At 35.1% G+C, this 13,050-nt stretch overlaps 1 protein-coding gene across 1 annotated transcript in view; it reads right to left on the bottom strand.

The window, feature by feature from the left end:
• HELZ (helicase with zinc finger) overlaps nt 1–13,050 on the bottom strand; it is a 272,879-nt gene that overhangs the window by 28,726 nt on the left and 231,103 nt on the right. The window contains 3 exon segments of the mRNA XM_044001827.1: nt 1,991–2,225; nt 2,678–3,245; nt 10,418–10,494. Coding sequence (XP_043857762.1) covers nt 1,991–2,225; nt 2,678–3,245; nt 10,418–10,494 — 880 coding nt within the window.

Raw genomic sequence — 13,050 nt, forward strand, 5'->3', positions numbered from 1 at the left:
TGACTCCATGAGACATCAAAAAATAATAAAAGTCAAAAGACTGCAAAAAATAGAAGAAAATGTGAAATGTATCATAGGAAAAACAACTGACCTGGAAAATAAACTGAGACGTAATTCAAAAATCATTTGGATGAGATGAAAATCCATGAACAACAACAAAAGAGAGCCTATATATCATATTTTAAGAAATTATAAAAGAAAACTGCCTAGATGTATTAGAACCAAATATCAAAAGCAGAAATTGAAAAAATGCACCATTACCCTCCCAAAGAAACTCCAAAATGAAAACTCACAGGACTATAATAGCCAAAGTCCAAAACTGTCAGGTTAAAGAGAAAATAACAACAAGCAGTCCCAATTGGCAGAATTGTAAAGGGGAGTACTAGGAAATAAACCTAAAAAGGTAAGTTAGAATTGGATATTTAAAAGGCTTTAAATGCCAAGCTGAATAGTTTTTATTTTATCCCAGTGGCAATAAGGAATATTGGAAATTTTAAGCAGAGGAATGGCATGCTAAGACTTGTATTTTATGGGATACTATTTAGGCAAATGTGTGGAGAATAGATTGTATGGAGAATGGATTATAGGAGAAGGAATGAAAGATGGGAGTCTGGGAGTCTAATTAGGAAGCTGTTTATAAAAATATGGGCCTGTAGTGGCCATGTGAATGAAAAGAAGGAAACAGATGAGAGAGATGCTGTGGAGTTAAACTGATGGAAACTCAATGCATCTAATTAGGTACATGAGAAACAGCCTGGCTCTGGAGTCAAAGCACCAGGATTCTAAACCCTCGCCTAAAACTAAAGTTTGTGAAATCTTTTTTTTTTTTTTGAGGCAATTAAGGTTAAGTGACTTGCCCAGGTACATACAGCTGGTACACGTCTGGTCACATTTGAACTCAGGTCCTCCTGACTCTAGGGCTGGTACTCTACCCACTGTGCCACCTAGGTGCTTCATGCCTGTGTAACAGTGAACTCACTTAACATGATCCTCAGTTTGGTCATCTATAAAATAGCAGCCTGGACTTGATAGCCTCTGAGATCCCTTCTAGCCCTAACCTGGGTTTAAGTTCTGCCTCTGACATATAACTGTGACCTTGGCCAAGTCACCTAAACTCTCAGTGCTCTAGACAACTCTTATATGATCCTAGGTACCTGTGCTAATGAAGAGATGGCATTCCATATTTTTAGATAATATTTACAGTTATGAATTAATAACTTTTAATCACTGATTTCACTTCTGTTTCCATCTGCCCTTTATAATTCAATAAATGTTTATTATATACATGACCAAGGAGACTGTTATATTTCCCCAGAAGTGAGGGGATGAAGAAACACCAATACATGTCATTGTCAGACTGCATAATCTATACTTAAAAAACAGTGTTTTGGCTAAGTGAATTCTCTAGGAATTTCGACCAAATTAATTCTGAAGGATATACTCTAGTATATCCTTTTATACCACACTATAAAATTTCTTCACAAGAATGTTGTCGTCATTTTTCAGTCCAACTTTTCGTAACCCCTGTTTGGAGTTTTCTTGGCGAAGATACTGGAGTAGTTTGTCGCTTCCTTTCTAGGTCTTTTTACAAATGAGGAAACTGAAGCAAACATAGTTAAGTGACTTGCCCAGGGTCACACAACTAGTAAGTTTCAGCAAGATTTGAACTCAGAAAGCTGAGCCTTCCTGATTTCAAGCCAGGTGCTCTATCCACTTGTGCCACCTAGCTGCCCCTTCAAGAATACTTCTACTCGGGGCAGCTAGATGGCGCAGTGGATAAAGCAGTACCTGAGTTCAAATCCAGCCCCAGACACTTACCACTTGCTAGCTGTGTGACCCTGGGCAAGTCACTTAACCCCAATTGCCTCACACACACACAAAAAAAAGAATACTTCTACTCAAAATAAAAGGACTAGATTTTCCAAGAATTTTCAAGGATATCTTGGTAGAATTTTTGTTCCAGAAGCTACTTCTAAGAATGTTCAAATACCTTGAATGTGTTGCTTCTGCTTCATCTTCTGCATTACTGGCAAGTTTCCAGTTTGCCCTAATTGGTTGTTGATGTAATCCAGCTGGTTGCTGGGGAAGATGCTGCAGGTGAGGGTGGTGATAGTGTGGATATGGAAGACTGCCTTGACTGAGATAGGCGTTATGCTCACTCCACTGCTGTATTCTTGCTTGCTGTTGCCTTAATGTTTCTAAGGCCACATTTCCATGCATACGTTCTGTTAAAAAAATAATAATAATTGTAAAAAATGTAACCCATATCCACTGTTAGTTGGAGGGGGATTTTTTTTTAAAAGCTTTTACTGCCAACAATCAGAATTTCCCCATAAAGATTCAGTAATAGCTACTGTTAATTTTGGGAAGAAGGCAAGAAATCCCTAGATTTATCAACAAGAAAAAGAGTTTTAGTGAATGAAATCACTCACCTAAGTTTTTCATCTGCCAGAAACTGTATATACTCTAATAATGTTCCAGTCTATGTAAAATTAATTATTAGCACAATCCAGATTATTATGGTAAGTAATCTATTCTTAGTGGGATTACTTTTAGAACTGAAAAAATCCTGCCCTTAAAGTAATAAGGATTGCATGCTTTATTAGGTAAATAATCTCTTTTCACTTTCAGTAGTGAAACTTAAGAGATATTGGAGGAAAATAAAAATAAAACTTACCTAAAGCTTCCCCTAGTGATAATCCTGGAGGATTTTCTTCAATGAAATTATTCAAGTGAGAGGGAGGTATCATTGGGTTGTGTTGTGCAATGGATCTCAGAGGGTTAACTTCGTGCAACATAGGAGGAGGGTGCTGTTCAGATATCACTGCATCTACAGCAGGAGAATGTGGTCGATGAGAGACTGCATTATTAAAGAAGGTATGGCTGGGGCCTGCTTGATATGTAGGAGAGAGTTGAGAGGGTTGCTGCTGAGTTTGTTGATTCAAATGGTTATGCTGCTGGACTGCTTGGTTTGGCTGAGGTGGTATTTGAGTTGGTTGCTCAGGGAAATGATTCTGCTGCTGACTTAAATTTGGGGGCTGTTGAACTGGAAATGGTTGTCTTGGTAGCTGGGAAAAGTGCTGATAGTGGCGATGAGGAACTGCATACTGTGCATGGGGAGCAGTAAGATGAAGGTTTAGGTGTCTTGAGTTGAGATTATCTTTGCGATGAAATTTGGAATTAGGATAAGCAACACTAGAGCGAGCTTCTGGACTTCGGTTCTGCAGATTTGACTCTAAATCATTCTAGAGAGAATGAAAAGAAAATCTTAATTACAGAAATAATACCTTGAGGTCAAACCATTCACTTTAAGACAATTAGATATTGTGATGACTTTCAAAAAAAAATAGAGTAAGATAATAGAGAAAAAATGCACAGTGAGTTTTAGTGAAAAAATTAGATATTCTTATTCTTCTTTCATATACAACACATGTATTAATAATTAATATGATAGCATGGCTTATCAGAAGATTCGATTCTTTTAACACTCAAAATCTAAATTCTCTCATTTAAAATACCTTGATACCAAAAATGAGTTTTGTTGTCAATTTCTAGTATTACATATTAGAATTATTCATTTTGGTGCTCTTAGACCAATCAGATTGTTTTTACATATTCACTTAGAAAGTTAAACCTATTTAGTAATCTACTGTTTGATAAATCCAAAGACTCTAGCTTCTGGGATAAGAATTCGCTATCTGACAAAAATTGCTAGGAAAACTAGAAACTAGTACGGCAGAAACAGGGCATAGACCCAACATCTTATACTGTATATCGAAAGAAGGTCAAAATGAGTACATGTTTTAGACATTAAGGGTAACATCATAGGCAAATTAGGAGAGGAAGAAACCTCTCAGATCTATGGAGAGGGGAAGAATTATGACCAAACAAGAGATAAAGAATATTATGAAATGGAAAACAGATCATTTTGATTACATTAAATTTAAAAGGTTTTATACAAACAAAATCAATGCTAACAAGATTAGAAGGAAAATAGAAAGTTAGGAAACAATTTTTACAGTCAATATTTCTTATAGAGGACTCATATCTAAAATATATAGAGAGAATCAAATCAAATTTATAAGAATACAAGTCATTCCCCAATTTAGAAATTATCAAAAAGATATAAATAGGCAGTTGCCAGATGAAGAAATTAAAGCTATTTATAGTCATATGAAAAAAATGCTCTAAATCACTATTGATTAGAGAAATGCAAATTAAAACAACTCTGAGGAACTACCTCATAACTATCAGATTGGCTAATATGACAAAGGAAAATAATAAAAGCTGGAGGTGATGTGGGAAAATTGAAACACTAATATATTGTTAGTGGAGTTGCGAACTGATCCAACTATCCTGGAGAGCAATTTGGAACTATGCCCAAATCCCTATAAAATTATGCATACCACTCTTTGACTCAGCAATACCAGTACTAGGTTTGTATCCCATAGAGATCATAAAAAATGGAAAAGAAAGTTAAGCCAACTAATAAAAAGCAAATAGTATTTTAAATAAAATATTACTATTGCATAAAATAGTTCTTGCTAGGATTGGCCAAATACTTTTAATGTATTCAAGAAAAATCTGTATTTCCTTTATTGGCTTAATCAACTGTAGGAATTAGGTAGAAAATATATTAGGTAAAGAAAATACTGCTGGCAAGAAATACATTTAAGTATTGTATGTTTTTATTTTCACTTTTAATTCACAACATAACCCACTATAAAAAATTATACAGGCTGAAGAAACATGATAGACCTCTTTGTGAGCCCTCAAAGTCTTAAAAACATGAATCCCATAACCAAATAAGACACAGAAGAGAAAGATAAAATAGATTATATCAATTACACAAACAAAATCAATGTTACTAGGCTAAGAAGAAAAGCTGCCAATTGGGGAAAAAAGTATTTGCATCAAGTATCTTGGGAAAAAATCCTGTTATCCAAAATTTTATACACACACACACACACACACACACATACATACACCCTCCCCCCAAGACATCCTCCAATAGTGGTCAAAGACTAGAAGCAAATAGTTTTCAAAATAATTACAACCTATTAATGAACATATATGAAAGACTGTTCAATATCACTAATAAGAGAAATTAAATCAAAATAAAACTCTGAGCCTTTACTTTGCACCCAGAAAATTGGTAAAAGACAAAAAATGGGAATGATCAATGTCTGATGGGTTGTAGAAAAACCGTCAAAAAATATTAAGTACCTACTAAGTGCTAAGCAGTATGCTAAGTACTAGTACTAGAGATACAAAGAAAGGCAAAAGACAGTCTTTGCTCTCAAGTGGCTCTCAGTCTAATATCAAGAAAATCCCAATCTAATGAGGCACACTAATATAATATTGGTAGACCTGTGAACTGGTCTAACCATTCTGGAAAGCAATTTGCAATTATGCTTTATTAAAAAGGAAAAGTGACTAAAATGTCCACATCCTTTAAGCTAGATCCCACTGCTAGGCATACAAGCAAAGGAGGGCAAAGCCAAAAAGAAAATACCTGTATAAATACATCAAAATATTTATAGCAGCACTTTTTGTAGTAGCAAAGAAATAGGGAGAAAAGTAGATTTCCCCATTGACTGGGGAATAACTAAAGAAGTCATGATACATTAATGTAATGGAATATTACTGTATTGTTAAAAACATGAATATAGAAAAGCACAGGAAAACATAGTAAGTGACTGATGCAAAATGGAAGAGAGCAAAAACAGGAAAACAACATAGAGCTATAACAATGTCAATAGAAAAAGAACAACAAAATCCCCAAACTTAAACATTATATAATTACAATGATCAAGTTTATTCACAAAGAAAAGAAAAAAATTCTACTCCCTCCTTTCTTATGAGAAGTGGGAAATTAGAGGCGGAATATTACATATATTGTCAGACTTGGTTCATGTGTTAGTTAATTCTGCTTTTTTTTTTTCTTTTAAAAAACTGTTAGAAAGGATATCTCTCTAGGGAGAGATATTTGGAAATAAAGGTGATCTAAAAACAAAAGATATTAATAAAACTGAAAATGAGAATATAGATTCTATAAAACACAGCACATGCTTTTGAAAGGGTTATGAAAACAAAGAGAATCCAGAGAAAAGCTCAGTATTTCTCACCCAGCCACACTCATTTTTTACTTCTTTGGTTTCACCACCATGCCCCATGGCCCTACCCAGTCCATCCCCAACAACTTTTCAGTTTTCTTTTGTGTGTTTGTCTTCCTCCATCAGACTGTAAGCTACTTGAAGATGGGGACTTTCTTTTTCATATTTGTATCCCCCAGTGCTTAGCACAGTGTCTGGCACATAGGAGATTCTTAATAAATGTTTACTGAATATTGACATGCAAAGAATATGAACAAGCGTTTTCAGAAAAAGAAATCAAAACTATCTGTAGTCATATAAAAAATACTCAAAATCACTACTGATTATAGAAATGCAAATTAAAATAACGCTGAGGTAACACCTCATACCTATTAGATAAACTGACATGACAGAAAAGAAAAATGACAAATGTTGGAGAGGATATGGGAAAATTAGGACATTCACTGCTGGTAGAATTGTGAACTGGCCCAACCATTCTAGAAAATGATTTGGAACTATACCCAAAGGACTCTAAAACTGTGTATACCCTTTGAGGCAGCAATACCACTACTAGGTCTGTACCTCAAAGAGATTAAAGAAAAAGGGAAAAGAACCTATTTATACAAAAATATTTATAGTGGCTCTTTTTGTGATGGCAGAGAATCAAAAATTGAGGGGATGCCCATCAATTGGGGAATGGCTAAACAAATTGTGGTATATGATTGTAATGGAATACTATTGTGCTATAAGAAATGACAAGCATGATTCTTTCAGAAAAATCTGGGAATACTTATATGACCTGATAGAGAGTGTAAACTTTTTAAGTTAAAAAAAAAGTTAGAGTGCAACGCTCAATTATTCAAGGACGATTACTGCCAATTATAAATTACTCAGTACCCTTGCTTTTCCTTTTCTTTTTCTCCATGATTATGACTTCTGGTCACTGCTGATTAGCAATAAAGACAATGTAAAGGCAGGGAGAAAAGAAGAAAATGAAACAAGTTCATTTTGCTAATAATAATATTCAACATTAGAAAGTATTTTAAGATTTGTAAAGCAATTTACATATATATCATTTGATTGTTCCACTATTTATTAGCCTTCTTTCTGTAAGGCTACTAAAAAAATAACCGAAGTGAGATTTAAAGCTTTAGTGAGTTTGCAGCTTAACTCTACTCCAGTAATCAATGAACATGGAAAATCAAGACTTGGAGCTTCATTGAAAAGTAATGAATCATCTGTATGTTTTCTACTGACCTCCAGGATATTTGCCTTCTTTCCTCAGTCCCTGGACAATTCTTTCTCTTTTCCTCAATTCCTATCATATAAGGGTACTTCAACCTATCTACTGATACTTGCTAAAACACACTAACCCAGGTCCTCACTTGTTCATTTTACACAACCTACTCCACCCCACCTCAGCCATCATCCACAAAGGCACAACTTAAAGGTTCATGAACTTTGAAATTCCCTTATCTGATCATAATCTACTGTCATACCACCTCTCCCTCTGTTCCAAAACCCCAAATCCTGCTCTTCATCTATGGTGTGTCGTCCAGGTTATCACCCCTGCATTAACTACATTCTCCTTTTCCCATATTGAACTCCCTTTCGTGAACCAGCTCCATGCTATACTGTCCCTTCTCTTGAGGTCTTTACCCCCATATCATATCAATCTTGCCCTTGCAAGGTCAGACATGGCTCACTCCCACTCTCTGCTTTGTTAACTATATATGTGCTGCTGCACAAAGCTGAAGAAAATCACAAAACTGCTGACTGGGACCACTACAAATTTGTTACACAACCTCAACTGAGCCCTCACTGCTGCCGGGCAATTCTAATGAATTCATTACCCCACTCACCACAGCAGTTCCTTCCAAAACTTTTCATCCTCAAACCTCCCATTGCTCCCTCTCCCCCTACTCTCTCAGCTGAGAAGTTTGTCTCATTTTACAGAAAAAAATTACAGAAAAAAATAAAATAAGGCCATTAGCCATGAGCTTCCTCTTCTCATATGACCTATAAGCTTTTGACCACTATCTTCCTTTACCCTTGTCTCACATTAAGTGGTAGCCCTTCTCCTTGCCAAGGAAAACCCCTCTACCTGTACAAGTGTTCCCATTCCATCCTGTCTTCTCCAGTAGATTGCCCCTTCTATCATTCCCACTCTCACTTATTTTCAATATCTATTTGATAGCTGCTTCCTTACTGCCTCTACACATACCCACATCTCCTTTATCCTCAAAAATCCTTCAACTGACTTGTTCATTCCCACTAACTATGATCCAATCTATCTCCTTCCTTCTTTAGCTAAACTCCTTAAGAACATAGGCCTTAAAGAAACAGTATCTGCAACTTGCCTTCCAACCTCATCATTAGACTGATATTGCTCTTTTCAAAGTTATTAAGAATTTTTTAACTGCTAAATCTAATGGCCTTTTCTCAATCTGCAAAACCTTGAGTTCTCTATGGTCTTTGACACTGGTAATCACCCTCTTCTCTAGCAATTTTCATTACTGTTTTCCTCCTAACTTGCTGACTGCTCCTCTCGGTCTCCTTTACTGGATCTTCATCTAGGTCATGCCAACGAATATTAAAGATCCAGCAAGACTCTGTCCTGGCCATTCTTCTCTTCCCCTTCTATGTAAGCAATGAGGGTTAAGTGGCTTGCCCAGGGTCACACAGCTAGTATCCAGATGATTCTTAAATCTAATTGTCCAACCCTATCTCCTGATCTCCAATTCCATATCACCAACTGCCTAATCTAATCTAATAAAACAACTCAAAGTTAATGTCCTGTAAACCATCTTAAATTCAGCATGTCCAAAGCTGAGGTCATTGTCACCTTAAAACCCTGTCCTTCCCTATTACTATGGAGGGTACTACCATGCTCCCACTGATCTAGACCTAAATGTCATGCTCTACTTCTCATTCTCCCTCACACTCTTTAACCAATCTTGGGCCAAGTCCCGTCATTTCCACCTTTATGATATATTCCTCCATATATTCCTCCTCCTCTCCTATGACACTACTACCACTCTGGTGCAAAACCCATCTGAATCGTTTGCCAAACAAATCACCTCTCACCTAGACTATCAGCTTACTGGTTGACCTTCCAAGTTAAAGTTTCTCCCTGCCGCACTCCATCCATCCATATGGCTGCCCAAGTTATTTTCCTCAAGTGTAAGTCTGGCTGTATCCCTTCTCACCACTAAATAAATTCCAGTGACTCACTGTTATCTCCTATATTAAATATAAAATCCTCTGTTTACAGAGAAAGCTCTTCATAACATGGCCCCTTCCTATATTTTCAATCTTCTTAACATTTCTCTCCCTCCCACATACTCTATGATTATCCCCCATCCCTGGAATTCTCTCCATCCTCACTTCAGCATTTCCGTTTCTCTGCCTTCCCTCAAAATTCAGTTCCAATCCTATCTTTTTCAGGAGGCTTCCTAGTTCTCCTAGCTATTAGTGCCTTGCTCTCTGGGATTACTACTGTACTTACTTATAAAATGCAGAATGTGAGCTCACACATATTAGAATGCGAGCTTCTTGAGTACAGGGAATGTTTTTTACCTATTTTCATCCCTTAGTCTTTTACATATCACATAGTAAGCATTTAATAAATGCTTTTTGACTGACTAAAATATATTCTCTTCAAAGGATTATCTTTCCACTCTCTCCATTAGAATTGTCCTCCCTTCCCCAAAGTGATTCTTAGTAACGTATTTGATCACACGAGGCTATAATCAGAGGTGAAAAAATAATTTAACTAGGTCTAATCTTGATCAGAATTTTTATACTAAGAATACTATAGGGGCAGCTAGGTAGCGCAGTGGATAGAGCACCGACCTTGGAGTCAGGAATACCTGAGTTCAAATCTGGCCTCAGACACTTAACACTTACTAGCTGTGTGACCCTAGGCAAGTCACTTAACCCCAATTGCCTCACTAAAAAAAACAAAACAAAACAAACTATACCCTCATGTTCTATGTTTCCAAAACAAATTCTGATATTTACAAGTATAACCCTCAAGGATAAAAGATGAAAAGAATACAATAGCCAACCAAAAATATTTTTTAAAAAATATATGAGTATCATGGGTGGCACCATCTAGAGTAGAGCCTAATAAAAAAATTTTAATTTAAATTTTAAAAATTTTAAATAAATAAAAATTTTAAAAATAGAGTAGTGCCTACTAAGTTCTAATGTAACAATGATTTGAAAATGCTTGGGAATAATATGAAAGGTAAATGAATGTCCACAAAAGATTATGATAGCAAAAAGCAAAATCTATTTATTACATGTAAACAGCATACCTGTTTGGATTCTAGAGATTTTTTCTCTGGAGTACGAATTTTATTAATTTCAGGTCCAGGATTAGGATCACTTTTACCTAAGGGGGAAAAAAAAGAGGAGGGGGGGAGAGGAGGAGAACATTGAAAACACTGTTTTCAGTTGTGTGTGAAATGAAACTGCTTGTCATTGTCCATAAATTCCAGGATTAGGTTCATATTCCCACTTCAATTTGGTTCTTTTCATTTTTTAAAAAGTTGCACTTTCTTTGTTGAATTCCCAAGAGAAAGTAAATCTTTAATTAAAGCAAATCCCATGATCAAAGTCTGAATCATAAAGTGTTAACATTAATGCATAAAACTGTACCAAGCAAAACAACAATAATCTCTCCAAACCTATAGCACATTCATTATCTCGATTCCATTTGAGCAAAATCTTAGCACATTTGTAAATGCTTAGTGCTTTATTTTAAAATGTATTATTATATTTCATTAATCACAAATAATGGGACCACCTGACAACAAAGGTATTATATATCTTAAAGTAAATACAAATTATATTAACAATGATTATAAATTTAAAAATAAATGGATACTAATAAATGAAATGAGTAAGCTAATTAAAAATTACAAATCTCAAAAAAATGAAATTTCATTAAGTATCCCAAACGCAAAAGTCCTTTAATATGTGAGCCTTACCTGTTGGTCATTTTAAGTCCATTAAAAAATCTTGAATTACTGAGCCCGTGGTTTTATTACTAACTAATAAACTTTCTAGATTATAGGGGACTTGCCTTACAACAACTCTGTGAGCCAATTATTTTAAGTATCATTATCCCCATTTAAAGACAAAAGTGAACCATTGAGAAGTTTATAGCCTTGCACAAAGTCACAGTCAATAAGTGGCAGAGCCATAACAACTTTAGATTTTCCAAGTAGGGAAAAATCTACTGATTTTAATCTGAATTTTCTTATCCTTCAATATCCCTTCAATATCTATAGGAGAAATTACTTTGTACTTTTTTTACACAATAAGACTCATGTTTCTCATGACTAGATTATTTCAAATTCCATATTAGCGAACACTACAGTAATGAGGTTTAACTGTTCAATTTTTATGTTTTGTTAATTCAAAGTGCTTGTCCATGTTTTCTCCTTGAAATTTTAAACAATGACATAGTTCAAAGGGAATCGAATTTGCATAAGTTTGGATATTACAAATGAGGACAGAATTACAGAATTTTAGAACTGCCAAGAATTCTAAAGATCATTGACTCCAATTCCCTTGTTTTACAGATAGGAAACTGAGACACAAAGAACTTAAATGAAGAAGCCAGGTTTCTTTCAATTCAAAGAAAATATATTGTGAGGGAGATGGACAACCTTTGTACTTTTGACACCTTTTGTTCCAGTTTTGCTTCTGACAGAGGGAATCTTCTAAACAAAAACTTCTTGTCAAATTGTCAATGAGTCAAATTTACACTGGTTTACTTATGCTTAATCCCTGCAGGTCTAGTAACCTGAAATTTATCTCAGCATTTTTTGATAGACCAAAATTACTTATATGAAGGGAACTTTTCCCTTCTGTCTTCCTGACTCAATGTAATGCTTTTGCAAGGATCAAGCAACAAAAAGATGAATATCAAGTACGGTGCTAAGATAACTTACCATTTAAATGATAGCAAATCAATTCCCACAAATTTTTAAAATTTAGGAACCCCTTAAAGAAAATAGAATCTTAAGTAAAAAAAAGAAGTTGGCCTTGAACTTTTTCTTTAATATATTTCCTCATAACTCAATTCTGAATTAAAAACAATTACCTTAGAAAAACAGATACATAATAGAGTCAATGAATCGCTAAAGACTAAGGGTTTTTTTGAAGGGTATAGGGACTTCCAGTCCACTATAGATACCCTAATAGTACTGATATATTCTTTTTTTTTAAAGATATTTGAAATACAACTTTATTATGATAAATTAACATTACATATGAGATTAAATCGTAACCATAATAAGCAATGCAGGATTCCTAACTTGTAAAAGAACAAGGAACTTTTTGTTTTGCATGTCAATAACTGTTCTAGATAACACTATAAAGATGGAGCACATGAACAAGCCACTAAACAATGGACTTTGTGGTGGAACAAGGCATTTTATAATGGGGTTTTAATGTAATTTCAAAAATCAGGGTAAACATAGAAAATGGATGTTTTCTTCTTTCTTAAAATTCTCAGAAATTGGGGCAGCTAGATGGCACAGTGGATAGAGCACCGGCCCTGGAGTCAGGAGTACCTGAGTTCAAATACGGCCTCAGACACTTAACACTTACTAGCTGTGTGACCCTGGGCAAGTCACTTAACCCCAACTGCCCCCACTAAAATAAATAAATAAATAAATAAAAATAGATAAAAATAAAAATTCTCAGAAATGACCATGATATGATAAAATAACTATCTTAAATCAATTATTGTCATATAACTCTGTTTAAGAATATCTATGGGGGGCAGCTAGATGGCACAGTGGTTAAAGCGCTGGCCCTGGATTCAGGAGTACCTCAGTTCAAATCCAGCCTCAGACACCTAACACTTACTAGCTCTGTGACCCTGGGCAAGTCACTTAACCCCCACTGCCCCGCAAAAAAAAAAAAAAAAAAAAAA

Source organism: Dromiciops gliroides, chromosome 4 (genome assembly GCF_019393635.1).
Source record: "Dromiciops gliroides isolate mDroGli1 chromosome 4, mDroGli1.pri, whole genome shotgun sequence".
NCBI classification, from domain to species: Eukaryota; Metazoa; Chordata; class Mammalia; order Microbiotheria; family Microbiotheriidae; genus Dromiciops; species Dromiciops gliroides.